Source organism: Cryptomeria japonica, chromosome 6, assembly GCF_030272615.1.
Source record: "Cryptomeria japonica chromosome 6, Sugi_1.0, whole genome shotgun sequence".
Taxonomy (NCBI): domain Eukaryota; kingdom Viridiplantae; phylum Streptophyta; class Pinopsida; order Cupressales; family Cupressaceae; genus Cryptomeria; species Cryptomeria japonica.
This window is the reverse complement of record NC_081410.1, coordinates 664,450,015-664,467,349: the sequence shown is the minus strand read 5'-3', so window position 1 is coordinate 664,467,349 and position 17,335 is coordinate 664,450,015. Positions and strand designations below refer to the sequence as shown.

The 17,335-nt window shown below is 38.0% G+C and overlaps 1 protein-coding gene across 1 annotated transcript; it reads left to right on the top strand.

Annotated features, from left to right (window-relative positions):
* Positions 1 to 3,958: 3,958 nt before the first annotated feature.
* LOC131045990 (G-type lectin S-receptor-like serine/threonine-protein kinase At2g19130) lies at positions 3,959 to 7,023 on the top strand. Its single transcript, XM_057979622.2, has one exon. It carries the CDS (start codon positions 4,299 to 4,301, stop codon positions 6,678 to 6,680), a length of 2,382 nt encoding a protein of 793 aa, XP_057835605.2. The 5' UTR covers positions 3,959 to 4,298; the 3' UTR covers positions 6,681 to 7,023.
* The last annotated feature ends 10,312 nt before the right edge of the window (positions 7,024 to 17,335 follow it).

Genomic DNA, 17,335 nt, shown 5'->3' with positions numbered 1-17,335 from the left:
TATTGTATGTATTATATTTCATTGTGATATAAGGTAGCAACTATTAATTTCTTGTAATGCATGTAAATAGCAAGCTAAAACTATTCATTCTCACATCAAGCTCAATTGTCTACTACCAAAAAAACAAGTAAATTAAAAGCCTGTATATTATACATTTAAAATTTATAGACTACATTATTCTTTGAACTTATTTTTAACATATTATTTTAATAACATTTAAGAGGAACTTGAATTGCAATATAATCCTTCTTAACTTTCACGAACAAATTTCACAATTATTAATAATTAACTCTAATTATAAAAATATTTTGATATTAAATTTCTAAATATTAATTCCATTAATTATAGTTTCACTATTACAGATATCAACTATATAGAAATGATAATAAACATGCTCTCTTAAATATATTTTAGATTTTAGTTTTTATAAAGGCCAGATCTTTGTATGATTTTGAAGTCTTAATAGGAAAGAGGAATTTCTCTGAGGCATTTTGTCAAACAGTTCACGTGCCTTAATAATGCTTCCACATTTTGTGTACATGTATATCAGGGCAGCTGCAACTGCAACATCTGATAAAATTCTTCTATTATTTATGCTTTGATGGATGTCCATGCCCTATTCCAAGGCTCCCATTTTGGCACAGGCAGGGAAGACGCTGGCAAAGATAGTGGAAGCTGGCTTTATACCCGCCAATTGCATTTGCTTGAAAGTCTTTAAAGCTTTTTCAGCAAACGCAATGTGTGCATTTTCTGCAATCATTGCAGTCAATGAGAAGACATCTCTTTGAGGCATTTTGTGCTTTCAAGGCCTCTATTCTGCTGAACTACGGCGTTTAAACGGATTTTTTCTGTTGCTGCTCTTTCCCTTCGAATCTCCTGTAGGTTATCATCTCCTCCCTTTGATTTTGATTAAGATTGCATTTTAAGCTTTTATTTTTGTCACCAATGGAGGGGGATTTGTTACTTTTATATATATTCTTAACAACATTTCCCCTACATCAAGATTTGTACTATCTGTGAACAGGTCTGCTGTTTTTCCATGGTAAATTTACCGTCCACAGCAGCATTGTTGTCTCCCCAGTTTTGATTTGAATGTTGAAATGGCCTACGATTATGATCGAAGTGAAGATTACCTTTTCAAAATTGTTTTGACAGGGGTCTCTGTAGTGGGGAAATCGAATTTCCATCTGAATTTGAAACCAACAATCAGACGTAAACAATGGAATCAACGACAAATGGAAATCGACGACAAGGAGATTAAATCGCAGATTTGGAGCACAAAAGGGCACGAACGCTTCAGGGCAGTTACATCCACTTATTGTAGAGGTGCAGAAATTTTAGATTATTTCGATTTGATTTGGAGATGACATTAAATTCTCCTGAAAGTTGTTTCGCAGGCCGGATTCTCAAACCTGAAAGTTGTTTACCAGCGTGAGACAGGTATTGGTGAAAACCTCACGTAATACAGTCTATCGGCTAAAGATATTAATTTATAATCTTTTATTTTTTTTGAAAAGTATAATTCGTGATTAAAGTATAGGATTTTTCAACTATCTTGTTGAAGTAAGTTGCAAATGATGAACTAGAACGTAACATATGTCCTCCAACCTACTAAAGCCTTCATTTATCAATTTAACAACAAACCAACTATGTATGCCTACCGCATGGTAACTCCTCATTTTCTTCATGTTATTTCTTTTCCTATGCTCTTAAGAGGTTGATCCACTCCTCCTTCCTTGACTACACTAATGCCCAAGCCTATCATCTCAAGGCACATGGCTATTTGTACTACAATTGAACACAGTGATTAGTGGTTCCAGATGGTACTTATGGAAAATGATTGATAATTGATTTATCTATTTGATTTGATGGTATCCTTGCTTTAAGTTTTGTGCCCATATATTAATAACCAGCTAGATGAAGGTTAAACCTCCATGATTGCATAAAACTATTGATCTAAATAATCAAAGGGAAATCTAAGATCAAAATGGATTTGAATGTAGAACCTACTCATGAAGATTAATGAAGGTCCAGATGTCCATTAATATTTAGTATTTGAATGGACAAACAATGATAGGTGTAAGTCTCCATATTCATAACATAATAGTTATTAACTACTATGTAAAAAATAAATTAGTTGTGCTCTAATCTATTGATAATTCTATACTTGCAAATTTTAGAAGGCAAGTGTTTGTGATTCCTTGGAGTTGCATGAAATTGTATTAGCACTCAGGCTATGTTAAGTAGTTGGAGTAATCTACTTTGGTGTATAGGGAAACTAGTGGGTACAAGTTTATACTCTCGTTATACATTTTTGAAGAAATATTGTAATTTATCCACATAAATAGTTCAATTGTAAACATTTTATTTGTATTTTATTTGCTATGAAGTACTAGATTTGAACTAAGTTATGGCGTAAAAGTTCTTATTTTGAAATTAGTCCCTTGAAAATATAATCATATCCACCAAGAGAAATTATTCCTATATGTAACTATGACATCTTCCTAGACATTAAAATCTTTTAAACAAGCTACTAGTTGTGTTGTACTTATTGGTCTAATGGAAGATAGCAAGGCATAAATTAGAGACCCTATCACTTACAATAAGGGAGGGTTATCTAGAGTGTTATACGAAAAAACTAATAACTGTATTCCCACCTGTAATGGTTAAAGATTTGACTTGAGGTAATTTCATTGTGCCAAACTATTCCGCTAAGAAAAACCTTGTAGAAAGGACAATGAAGAGATACCCCTCAAGATTTTTTTGTGTTTTAATGGTGTTGAGCTCTTTATTATTGATGATCGCCTCTTACATGAGGTCTTTCTCTTGAATTTTGAAGCCCACATTCCTCTTGACTTAAAATCCTTGGGCATATGAAGTGCACATGTTGGTAAGGGCATTGACTTGAAAAATTGAAAGTTATGTGCAAAATCCAAAATAGACAGTGTATTTAGATTATTATTATTTTTTTTTAGAAAACTAGAAATTTTTAGTGTTACATTAGAGTTGTTCTTTCATAACCATTTCCGAATTCAAATACCCTAATTTAATGCATTTATTTTTTTGAAACAATTTAATTATTCAATTATTAATATACAACAATCAATTTAATTAATCTAGGTTAATTTATGTTGATGTGTTGTATTTTATTTGATTAACCAAAATTAAATTTAAGGTGAAATTATTTTCATTAAAAAATCCAATCATTTTTTATTCTCTTTATGCTCTTTCATCGTGATGATGGATCAAAAAGTATGATCCGAAATGTTGATGATAAGAACTCTCACACAAGCAAATCAAAAAACAACATCTAAAATTATGAATTGTGAGAATCTAATATCATTAACACAATTATTTTAACTATTTCATTAATCCTCAATTGAAAATCTAAATTTGACAAATGATACTACTTTGAACAAACAAATTTTTGATGATATTTATCCATTTAAAATCACTCTTCAAATACTAAAACATATCTTCTTTAAAGTATATTATATATAGCTATACATATGTGAACAATCGACTTAAATTTTTACTGTATACAAAGTTACTTTTGTATATAGTTTTAAGCCATGATTTGTTGCTGTTATTGTCAAACAATAGGTGATTTTTTGCAGGGTCAAACAACAGTTGTAATGCAAATGGCAAAAGTCACCTCACGTTGCAATCGAATCCTTAAGAGTCCTGCAACGTGCAAAGACTTGGTGCGAATTAGATGATAAGCTCACGCTAGAAGTCTGTATTAAGATGGGCTGTTGCTTTCCTCCATACCTACCCGCCATTATCTCCTCCCTCTCTCTTGCGTGTTTACTACGACCACTGACTTTTGCGCAAACGTTAAAATTGAATGGACCTGTGTATGCCGTGCACCCTATGACACGCAACATAAGAAACGAAATTTCCACGCGCATTCGAACGGCACTATAATTGTGACCGTCAACAGATTTCTTTTGAATGGCGGTTCTCTTTGAAATTTTGGAGGTCCAACCTGAATGTTACCATCCATATACCCGGGTAATACTTCTTTTCCAAAAACATTTAATTTAGAAAAAGCCCAAATACAGTCTAAAGCATTGGCTTCGGTGGCCTAAAATTTTGTGTTGAAACAATTATATGGGACAGGGTGCATGCATTCCAAGCTCTTTGGTATGCAAAACTGAACGTCTTTTAGTGATCTCCTTTCTAAATTTAGTGGCATCTTGGGAGTGACGTTTCTCTGTCGGGAGAGTTCGCGCCTGAGCATTTCTCTTGTAGTTCAACGCTAGAGGGAGATTCGTTCCTTACCGAACACTTCAGCGATGGGGGAAATCAGGGAAAAGCTCTGCTTATGCCTGGTTTTTGTTTTTGCAGTGTTTATTCAACTCAAAAGTTATGGTGCTGCAGTCGAGGGTATAGATACTATTTCCTTAGGTGCCTCAATTACTGGAAATCGGACAATAATTTCAAAGAATGGCACATTTGAATTGGGGTTCTTCAGCCCAACTGGAACCAATAACTGGTATATCGGCATCTGGTATGCCAATATACCAGAGAAGACAATCGTTTGGGTGGCTAACAGGGAGACTCCCGCGAGAAACAGGTCAGGCGTTTTGAAGCTGTCAAAAAAAGGTCATCTGGGACTGTTCGATGCAGAGGGCGCGTCTCTTTGGTCGGTCAATGTGACCAAGAAGCCCTCACATGCTGTGATATTAGATTCTGGTAATTTTGTAATGCTCAGTGATTTCAATAAATCTGAACCTGTTTGGCAGAGTTTCGACTACCCTGTTGACACGGTGTTGCCAGGGATGAGGTTCGGTGGACAGAAAAAGCTAGTCTCTTGGAAAAGCTCACTGGATCCTGCTCCTGGGCTTTTCTCTTATCAAGTGGATCCATCTGGGGTCAAACAATTATTGCTAAAATGGAACAATTCTGTACAGTATTGGGCAAGCGGAGCTTGGGATGGCAATGTTTTCAGTCAAATTCCAGAAATGTCAAACAAAGGCTTATACAATATCAGCGTTGAAACTACCAACTCTGGTTTCTATGTCACATATACGTCGATATCTATCAAGAATGTGGTCTCACGTTCCGTCCTACTTCATTCTGGAGGAATGCAATTATATGCTCTGCTTGATGACGGTAAATGGAGCCTGTTCTTCTCTCAACCGAGAGATCAATGTGCCGTATATGGTTTGTGCGGCGCTTACGGAAGCTGCAACTCCAACAATATTCAGTTCTGCAGCTGCGTGGAAGGCTTCACTCCCAAAGACACTCGAGCCTGGTATTCGCAAGAGTCGTGGTCAAGTGGCTGTGTTCGACAGAGCCCGTTAAACTGCGGTGCCGAAAATGGCAGCAGCGACGGATTTCTGGAGCTGACCGTCACCGCGTTGCCTGATGCTGTTTCCGCTTCTTCATACCCTGCAACCACAAAGGAAGATTGCCAGAAAGCCTGCCTCCTCAACTGCTCGTGCACAGCGTTTTCTTTCAATCCGTCTTCAGGACTCTGCCACATCTTGTCTGGAGATTTGTTAAACATGCGTAGCTCTCTTCCATCAAAAAGCACTTCAAATGTTTTTATTCGACTAGCTGCCTCTGCACTTCCAAAGACTGATAAATCGTCCTCCTCCAAACGCAAAACAGCAACTATCGTAGGCGCAGCGCTAGCTGTGGTCGTTGCAGTCGCAATTGCTTTGGGCATATTTACGTTTCTACGCAAGCGAAGGCAGCGAGTAGTACCACCACAGAGGTGGGCAGAGTCCTGCAACCCTTCGCTCAGAGCGTTTACTTACAAGGAGCTCAAGACTGCAACCAGGAATTTCACCCACAAGTTGGGTGGCGGCGAATTCAGCTCTGTGTTCAAAGGTTCTCTAAACGATAATACTCAGGTGGCCGTGAAAAAAATTGGTAACTCAAAGGACGGAGAGAAAGAGTTTCAGAAGGAATTGAGCACGGTGGGGAGATTACAACACCAGAATCTGATCCAGCTCCGAGGGTTCTGTTTGGAGCAGTCGAGGAATCTGCTGGTGTACGAGTACATGCCCATCGGATCCCTTGATTCCTTCTTATTCGACAATTCCAAAGCCCAATACAAGGTCTTAGACTGGAAGACCCGCTTCCAGATAGCCCTTGGGACGGCAAAGGGGATCGCTTATCTGCACGACAAGGAAATTGTGCACTGTGATATAAAGCCTGAGAATATCCTGCTGGACGCGAAATTCCACCCGAAAGTTGGAGGACTTGGGCTGGCGAAGTTAGAGGGCGTAGCTTTCAGCCATGAAGAGACGTTCATCAGAGGAACGAGGGGTTACTTGGCTCCCGAGTGGATGTCTGGCTTGCCCATCACTGCCAAGGCTGACGTCTACAGCTTTGGCATGACGCTGCTTGAAATCATTGCGGGGCGAAGGAATTCGGATCTGATCGTGGAGTCGAGCAGTATGTTTTTTCAGGCGTGGGCTGCAGAGCAGATGAAAAGGGGGAATCCTTTACTGTCTGAGGAGGATGGGGATCTTGTTCACGGCAATTCAGAGGGCGAGGAGATTAGAAGAGCTACCATGGTGGGTGGATGGTGCATTCAGGAAAGGGAAGAGGCCAGACCCTACATGTGGCAGGTCATCAAAATTCTGCAAGGTCCTCTTGATCTTCAAACATCGCAAGCTCTGCAACTTCTCCTCAACGGTAGAGGACACCATGCTTTATATTAGTTAAAGGTCAAACCTCCATTGCTGCATGAAATCGTTGATCTGAACAATCAAAGGGGAATCTATAGCTAAGATCAAAAAATAATTGATGGTGTTAACCTGCCACAAAGATTGAAAAAAGTCCACCTCTCGATCAACATTTATTATTCAAACAAACAGCGAGTGACGGGTGTAAGGCTCTACATTCAAAAATATGTAACTATTGACTGCCATGCAAAAATCATTAAGATGATTTTGTACTTTCAAAGCTGAGCACAAGCCATTGTGTATTGTAAGATCAAAATGTATCATTGTATTTTTAAAAAACTATTAATTAATTGAAAACAAAAAAATATTTTGATTTTAATTAATCAATAAATATAGAAAAGTACAATCAATAATGCATTTTGATTTCTAGATAGATGTTTCCGTGAGGAAAGTGTTTACAATTTTTTGGGGTTGCATGAGATTGTACTAATATTTAGGTTATGTCAAAAAGTAGGTGGAATCTACTTTGGTGTATAAAGAAAATAAGTAGTGAGTGCAGCTTTATGGTTCCTTAATATACTTTTATTAAGAAAGATTGTAATTCATCCATAGAAATAGCTCACTTTCAAATGAATTATTGGTTGTGAATTATGTTTTGCATCAAGAGTTTTATTTGAAATTGATCTCTTAGAATTAATCAAGTTAATAATGATGTTTGTATACATGGAAATTCATCATGCTAATCAGATTAACAGGTAACCACTAAACCCAATCTAATTAACTAAAATCCAAATGTAATGACAATAAAAGCCTACTAGTAAATTCAACAATAAAAACGAATCAAAATACTAGAAACTCACTCTTGAATCCAAACATGTTGCTTCTATTGTTCTTTTACTTCTTGTGGGAGATTGGCTCTCAAAGTTGCACTATGAAAACCTACAATATGTTAACACAATAATTCGAAGATAGTGATTTACTAGTAATGAAGGATTGATATCGAATTTATAGATTCTGGAAGGATTGATTGAGCGGCTGAGATTAATTCAACAATAAAGTCGATCTACGGTTGAGAATGATTGAGAGAATTACTCATTGATTGAGAAAATAAGTCATTTGATTGAGAGTAATGAAGATTAATTGATTTGTTTAGAAATTTGACTAGGAGTCAAACAAAATTTATTGATTAGTTACAAAATTTGATTGAAAGTTAACTAACTTGACTGATTTGATTGACCAGTTAGTTGAACTGATTGATTAGTTAGAAAAAGGTGATTGAGAGTTAGTCTCAAAGTCAGTGGCAGTTAGGAATTTGACATGTGATGTAGGAAATTAAAATGAAATGTCATTTGATTTGAATTTATATTTGGGTAAGTGCACCAAGTTGTGGTACCAAAAAGGTGTCACTTCTTATTTTTTCATAAAAATGCATCATTGGCATGAAAAGGTCGTCCAAACCTATGGGTTGGATGCCTAAGGCAAATCCAACCTAAAGGGTTGGTATTCTCCCAAGCAAACCATATATGGCGCTCGCCAAATGCAAAATTTTGAATTTTCACATTTGGCGCTCGCCAAATGCAAAATTTGAATTTTCATGTTTGGGGCACGCCAAATTTGGCGCTCGCCAAATGTGAAAAGTCATTTTTTTGCATTTGGCGAGGGCCAAATTTGGCGTGCGCCAAATATTTTGCATTGTCCAATGTGAAGATTTTGTGAGTGTGTAGATTTTTCAATCTGGGCACAAGTTAAATCCACCCCCAAAGAATAATATATACATGAGATATAAAATTTTAGTATAGCTCTATAGGACTTATAATGTAGATTCTAATTTTTAGAGGATCATATAAAATTTCAGACTTAGTCAAATTTCAGTAATCAACATGATCCCATTAGCATTCTTTAGCTATGTATCTCACTCTCTTTATCTTCCCCAAACTCTAGACCTATCTCTCTCCCTCTCTTATCTCTCTTTCTTTTTTATCCTTGACTCTCTCCCTCTCTCTTCTCTCTCACTCCCTTATTGTTTCTCTCCCCTCCCACTCCTTTCTCTTGGCCACTACCTATCCCTTTTATCCTCTCTCTCCCCATATCTAGGGTTGTCCCTCCCTCACCATTCACCTCACTGTCTCTCCCTCCCTATATTATTACCCACCTTTCTCTCCCCCTCTAGGTTTCTCACTTATCTAATTGTCTACCCTCTAGTTCTCTCCCTCCCTCTCCACCTTTCTCTCCCTTCTCCTTACCTCTATCTATTTATGAACTCTCTCTCTCTCTCTCTCTCTCTCTCTCTCCAAACCTTTCTATCTCCTCATTCTCTAGGTCTCACAGTCCCTCCACATCTACCTCTCTATCCATCTCCTCTAGCTCATCTCTTTGTTCTTCTATCTCTTATATTCTCCCTCCCTCCCCTCTCTAGGTCTCTACCTTCCTTTCTTCCTCTCTCCCTCTCTATCTCCCTCTCCCACTCTCTCGTCTTCTCTCTTCCTCTCTTATTCTCTATCTTCATTGTCTAGGTCATTACCTCTCCATCCCACCCCATCTCCCCTCTCTATGTTTCTCCCTCCCTTCCTCTCCACCTATCCACCTCTGCATATAGGTCTCATTACCCACCTCTCTTTATCCCCCTCTATCTATCTCACTCCTCTCTGGCCATCTAGGTCTCTCACCTGTCTATATGCCCCCTGTATAGTTCTTTATGTCCCTCTCTACCTCTCTCTCCATCCTCCTTAATCCTATCCCTTTATGAACTCCCTCCTTTTCTCTTCCTCCCTTAACCTCTTTATCTCCTCCTACCATAGGTCTCTCACTCCCTCCATGTCTACCTCTCCATCCATCCCCTCTTACTCCTCTCTTTGTTATTCTATCTCTTCTCTTCTCCCTCCCTCCCTTCTCTAGGTCTCTCCCTTCATTTCTTCCCCTCTCCCTCTCTACCTCCCCATCCATACATACCCTCATATATATCTCACTCCCCCACTTTTTTATTCTCTCTTCCTCTTTTATTCTCTCTCTCTACATTCTAGGTTATCAACTCTCTCTCATGTCTCTAGGTTTACCACTTCCTTCTTCTCCACATATCTACCTTTGCATCATGTCTCATTAATCACCTCTCTCTTCCCCCTCTATCTATCTCATTCCTCTCTCTTTTCATCTAGGTCTCTCATCTCTCATTCCCAATTTATAGTTCTCTCACCTATCTATTTGTCCCCTCTCTAGTTCTCTCCCTCTCTCTTCCCCTATATCTCCCTCTCCCTTTACCCCTATTTATTTTTGAACTCTCTCCTCCTCTTCTCGCTTTCCCCCCACCTCTAAATCATCTCCTTCCATAGGTCTTGTAGTCCCTCCATGTCTACCTCTCCCTCAATCCCCTCATACTCTTCTCTCTCTTTATTCTTTCATCTCTCCTCTAATCCCTCCCTCCCATTTATAGGCATCTCCATTATTTTCTTCCCATCTCCCTCTCTATCTCCCTCTCCCTCCTGATCCCCATCTCTCTCGCCCTTCCCTACTAATTATTATTCTCTCTTTATTGTCTACATCATTATCTTTCTATCACACCCTCTCTAACCCTCTCTAGGTTTCTCCCTCATTCCCTCTCCACTTCTCTACATCTCCATCCATATCTCATTACCAACCTCTCTATCCCCCTCCATCTATCTCAACCCTCTCTCTCTCTCACCCTATCTAGGTCTCTCACGCCTCTCTCCCCCTCTAGGTATCTTATATCTCTATATAACCCATTTGGGTATGTGCAGGAGCATGGAGGGCCATATGACCCCTTAGGAAACCATTACTATCTATCTTAGGAAACCATATGACCTCTTAGGACAATATATGGTGTCGTTACAAGTCATATGATGTTCTAAGGGGTCATATGGTATCACTATGGGTCGTATGGTGTCTTAAGGGGTCATATGGTGTTCTATGACCTCTTAGGATACCATATGATCTCTTAGAACACCATATGAGCCCTAACAACACCATATGGTGTCCTAAGGGGTCATTTGGTGTTTTATGACCCTTAAGGACATCATATTACTCGTTAGGACACCATATGACCCCTAATGACACCATATGACCCCTAACAACACCATATAGTATCCTAAGGGGTCATATGGTATTCTATGACCCCTTATGACACTATATGCCCCATAACGACACCATATGGTGTCGTTATGGGGCATATGGTGCCTAAGGGGTCACATGGTGTTGTTAGGGGTTATATGATGTCCTAAGGGGTCATATGGTGCCCAAATGGGTCATAGAATACCATATAACCCCTTAAGACACCATATGATCCCTAACGATACCATATGACCCCTTAGGACACCATATGACCCCTAACGATACCATATTGGGTTTTTAGGGGTCATATGGTGTCACAAGTGGTCATGTCATGTACTAGGATGTTAAAAGGGGTCATACGGTGTCCTAGGGGGTCATAGAACACCATATGACCCCTCAGGACACCATATGACCTCTTAAGATACCATATCGTGTCGTTAAGGGTCATATGGTGTCGGGGTCATATGGTGTCGTTAGGGGTCATATGGTGTCCTAAGGGGTCATATGGTGTCATAAGGGATCATATGGTGTTCTATGACCCCTTAGGACACCATATGACCCCTAAGACTACCATATGGTGTCCTAAGGGGTCATATGGTGTCATTAGGGGTCATATTGTGTCCTAAGGGGTCATATGATGTTCTATGACCCCTTAGGACACCATATGACCCCTAAAAACACCATATGGTGTCCTAAGGGGTCATATGGTGTCCTTACGGGTCATATGGTGTTCTATGACCCCTTGAGACACCATATGAACCCTTAGGATATGTCATATGGTGTTCTAAGGGGTCATATAGTATCCTAAGGGGTCATATAGTATTCTATGACCCCTTAGGACACCATATAACCCCTAACGTCACCATATGGTGTCCTAAGGGGTCATATGATTTTATAAGGGGTCATATGGTGTCCTAAGGGGTCATATGGTATTCTATGACCCCTTAGGACACCATATGACCCCTTGGGACTCCATATGACCCCTAATGACAACATATGGTGTCCTAAGGGGTCATATGGTCTTCTATGACCCCTTGGGATGCCATATGAGCCCTTAGGACACCATATGACCCCATATGACACCATATGACCCCTCACGACACCATATTGTGTCCTAAGGGGTCATATGGTGTCCTAAGGGGTCATAGAACACCATATGACTCCTTAGGACACCATATGACCCCTAACGATGTCAGATTGCCCCTTAAGACACCATATCATGTTGTTAGGGGTCATATGGTGTCCTAAGGGGTCATAGAACACCATATGACCCCTTAGGACACAATATAGTGTTCTTAGAGGTCATATGTTGTCCTAAGGGATCAAATAGTGTCCTAAGGGGTCATAGAACATCATATAACTCCTTAGGACACTTTATGATCTCTTAGGACACCATATGACCCTTAACGATACCATATGGTGTTGTTAAGGGTCATATGGTGTCCTAATGGGTCATAGAATACCATATGACCCCTTAGGACACCATATGCCCCTAGCAACACCATATGTCATGCACTAAGGGGTCATATGGTGTCTTAAGGGGTCATAGAACACCATATGACCCCTAAGGACACCATATGATCCCTTAGGACACAATATGACCCCTAATGACACCATATGACCCCTAACGACACCATATGACCCCTTAGGACACCATATGGTGGTCTTAGGGGACATATGGTGTCGTTAGGGGTCATATGGTGTCCTAAGGGGTCATATGGCATCCTAATGGGTCATAGAATACCATATGACCACTTAGGACACCATATGACCCCTAATGACACCATATGACCGCTTAGGACACCATATGACCCCTAACGACACCATATGGTGTCCTAAAGGGTCATATGGTGTCTTAAGGGGTCATATGTGTTAGTTAGATGAGAGGGGGGGGTGAATCAGATAAACTCACAATACAACATATTCATTAGATTCAACCTCGGTAGAACTTACTTGATATGCAACTATGACTGTAAATCATTCAAACTCATAAACCGATAAACTTGAAGCAACAAAACACATTTAACACCAGATTTAACCTGGAAACCCTAATAGGGAAAAACCACTGTGGGATTACAGACCCACAAAGAAAATATACTCTTCTAGAGTATGCTCGATTAAAAGCCAATCCTGTTAAAGATTACATAAACACATTGCTAGATGTGACCCGGTCAAGGGATTTCCCTCAGATTTATCAGAATCTTGCACTTTGTTAGAAATGACCTTGTCAAAGGATTTCAAATACTCATTCAGAATGTTACCTTTCTAGAGGATTTCCAAATAAGACTGTTAGGTCCACTTGGTTAAGAGATTTCCCGTCACTTACAAAAATAAATAACAATAATAAAATATATCTACAACTTCACATCTGAAATGTTAAAGAAGACTCTATGTGCTCAAAATAATCTTGTCATAAGGCTTATCTTCCTCCTTGCTGGGCTTCTCAATTTGTTCTTCAATCAGATCTTCAATCTTCTATACTTGGTAATCATCTTTGCAGTATCACTGCTCTTCTATTTGCCCGCATACTTTGTTCATCAACTTTTCGTTATTTATAAGCAATTCCTAACCGCTTAATCTCCTTAATCACATTTCCCATGATTAATCTTAGCCATTAGATCTTCAAACTTGACTATGTTCATTGAATCCTTCGAACTGAAAAACATTTTATCTTGCCTTGAAACTTGTATTCCTTCCTTGGTACTTGTGCTCAGTTTTGACCATTCAATCTGTGTTGTAGATCTAACTCTTGAATTTTCATTGTCATTGATCCTTAACAAACTTCTTGCACGAATTCCAATCTTCTATAAATCTCCAGCTCATTGGCATCCTTCATTTAATAATGTATTTATTCATCCAATGCATTTTGTTACTGCTCAGTTGATACTCGGTTAATACTGAACTTTACTCGATAGACATTCTGTATTTGTCTCAGTCACTGTCTCGGTATTTTTGCTTGCTAACGACACTCGGTGACTTCTTCCTTCTTTAACCGATACCGATAACCTTGGTGTTTACTGACTAGCTCGTTGCTCGTTAAAATAGAACAGTATCAATCCTTTACTCATTCTATTGCATGAAATCTTTTCTCCTTCTTATTTAGTCTTCGGATACACATACATAGGATATCAAAACAATCAAAATAACATAATCTCATCATTGTCTAACTTGGTAATAGTTGCCCATTGAATAACTTATTACTCCCCTTCATTTTCAAATTCTTTCTATGTCACTTACTGACATCTTTATACTCATCAAAACATACTCTTTAAGATATGGCAACATCATATTGAATCAGAAAATCAATTGCTTGACATCAATGACAAAATAATATTATTAAGATAGTAATCATCCTTTATCAATTATATCATCAATCTCCAACAACCTTCTCAATATCGTCATACCAACAAACTTATTGTAATGCCAACAATCTCCCCCTTTGGCATTGATGGCAATACCAACTTGATTTATTCCAATTGATTTGAACTATTGTTATTCTTCTCCTATTATCCTCTCTTCCTGTCATTAGTCATCTCCCCCTTTGACAACAATGCTGAAAGTAAAACTAATCCATGATTACTTCCCCTGTGAAGTAATTTCCTTGTTGTTACAACATATACAAATGTATCATCTTAGTCTCGGTCAGAGCATCTTGTCTTCATTCACTATTTCCTGCACAACTTTAGACAACATCCTAAAGTGTGTAAATCAACATCAACTCACAAATAGTATTCTGTAGAGTCATAGAATTGGTGCTTTCACCTAACTCTGTCAGTGAGTACTAGATAGGGGTAGGACCCCTAACTTACTTCTGAGATACTCAAAAGTGTCCCTTGGCAGTGGCTTTGTGAAGATGTCTGCTATTTGTTCCTTTGTGCTAACATATTCTAGCACAACTTTCTTTTCTTGAACTTCTTCTCTTAGATAATGATACTTTATAGAAATATGCTTTGTCTTCGAGTGCATTACTGGATTCTTTGAAATGTTAATAGCACTTATATTATCACAAAATATAGTTACTGGCTCGGTAATTGTCTCATTCATACCTTCCAACAGTTGTTTGATGCATGCTATATTGGTACAATTCAATGCTGCAACAACATATTTAGCTTTGACTGTTGATTGTGAAATGCATCCTTGTTTCTTGCTAAGCCAACTCACTAGTCTTTCTCCCAAAAAGAAATCTCCACCGCTTGTTCTTTTCCTGTCATCAATATTTCTTGCCCAATCGACATCAGTATAGACTTTTAAGTCAAAATCATTCCTCTTTTTATATAGTAAACCATAATCTTCAGTGCCTCTTAAGTATCTGAAAATTCTCTTGATTGCTGTCATATGGGTTTCTTTGGGATCTGCAGAAAATCTTGCAGTTATGCCTACTGCATGGGCTATATCAGGCCTGCTGTGAACTACATATTGTAACTTTCCAATCATAGATCAGTAAAGTGTCTCATCAACAGATGCAGATCAACAGATGCAGATTCATCATTCTTTGATAGTTTACAATTAGTAGTCATAGGAGTACTTACAGGTTTAGAATCCCTCATTCCAAATTTCTTCAAGATTTCCTTTATATACTTGGATTGAGTAATGAAAATCCCATTTTTCATTTGCAGTATCTGTAAACCTATAAAATACTTTATTTCACTGATTAATGACATCTCAAATTCTTTGCACATTTCATTTCCAAAGTTCTTACATAAAGAATCATTTCCACAAAAAATAACATCATCAACAAATATGGCTGAAATCAATATTCCATTATCCTCATCATTCTTCATATACATGTTGCTATTTTCACTAGTCCTCATAAATCCAATCTTGATTAAGTAGGAGTGCAACCTTTCATACCATGCTCTAGGTGCTTGCTTTAAGCCATATAAAGCTTTGTTCAACTTACATACCTGATCTTTATTCTTCTCTTCAATAAATCCTTCAGGCTGTTCAATATAGACTTCTTCTTCTAGTATACCATTCAAAAATGCAAATTTAACATCCATTTGATATACCTTGAAATTTTTGAAAGCAACATATGCCAAAAATGTTCTCACTCCCTCAAGTCTTGCCACAGGTGCAAAAGTCTCACCATAGTCTATTCCTTCTTCTTGAGCATAACCTTTGCAAACTAGCCTTGCTTTATTCCGAATGACCTCACCTTTTTCATTTAGCTTATTTCTGAAAATCCACTTTGTACCGATTACATTTTTCTCTTTTGGTCTTGGGACCAGTGTCCATGTTTCATTTTTCTTGATTTGTTCAATCTCTTCTGTCATAGCATTCACCCAATCTTCATTGCTTAATGCCTCTTTTACCATCCTCGGTTCAAACTCGAATATTAGACATGTGTTTTGTCTTAGTTTGTTCCTTGTCATCACTAGACAATCCTTATCTCCTATAATCTGACTTGATGCATGATTTCTTCTGACATATTTTGCTAATATAGGCTCGGTAGGCTCTGTATGATCTTCTTCATCACTCGGTAACTAAGTATTTTCTTCATCGGCTTTCTCGGTAAAACTTCTCAGTTGTACATATACAAACTCTTCATAATCTTCTGGTTCTTTGGAATTTCCTTCATCATTCCTTTCTGCAAATTCATCAATTTTAACATTTGCACTTTCCACTATTTTGTTAGATGATTTGATCAGACATTTAAATGCTTTACTCCTAGAGGAATAACCAAGAAATGTTCCTTCCTCGCTTTTCTGATCAAATTTTCCATTTATGTCATCTTTGTGAACATAACATCTACTTTCAAATATTTTAAAATAACTTACATTTGGTTTCTTGTCATACCATATTTCATACGATGTCTTCATAGTTCCTTTCTTCAGTTGTACTCAGTTCAGGGTATAAACTGTAGTGCTTATTACTTCTCTCCAAAATATTTGAGGTACTCTCTTTTCTATCATCAAAGTTTTGGCATAATCTACAATTGATCTGTTTCTTCTTTCATCTATCCCATTTTGTTGTGGTGTTCTCGATGCAGATACTTGTCTCTTTATACCATGATCTTTGCAAAATAAGTTAAATTCATCTTAAATGAATTCTCCTCCTCTATCAGATCTTAGACATTTCAATTGTCTTCCTGTTTCTTTTTCAACTCTTGCCTTATACCATTTGAACATTTGAAAGGCTTCTGATTTCTCTTTTAAAAACATAACTGACATCATCCTTGAGTAATCATCCACAAATAATATGAAGTATTTATCACCATAATAACTTTGAACTTTCATAAGACCACAAAGATCAGTGTGCACAAGATCTAAAATTTCTTTAGAAGTGTAAGACTTACTTGTAAAGCTTGATTTTGTCATCTTACCCATCTGGCATCCTCGGCATATTGCATTCTCAGGTTTTTCCAAGCTCAGTAGACCTCTTACTCGGTGCTTCTTACTTATTTTGATCAGGTTATCAAAATTTACATGACAAAACCTTTTATGCCATAACCAGGTATCTATTTTTGCATATAGACAATTGTTCCGATTGAGTCAAGATGAAATGTACTACCTCTTGTTTGAGTCCCTGTAGCAGCCAACTTTCCATGTTTGTCATGAACTTTGACAATTCCTTTCTGAAATTCTATTCGGTATCCTATATTGTTTAGTTGTGCTACACTCAACAAATTG

What these genes read in the sequence shown, in the direction of transcription:
- LOC131045990 (XM_057979622.2), top strand. Translation starts at nt 4,299, where the DNA reads ATGGGGGAAATCAGGGAAAAGCTCTGCTTATGCCTGGTTTTTGTTTTT.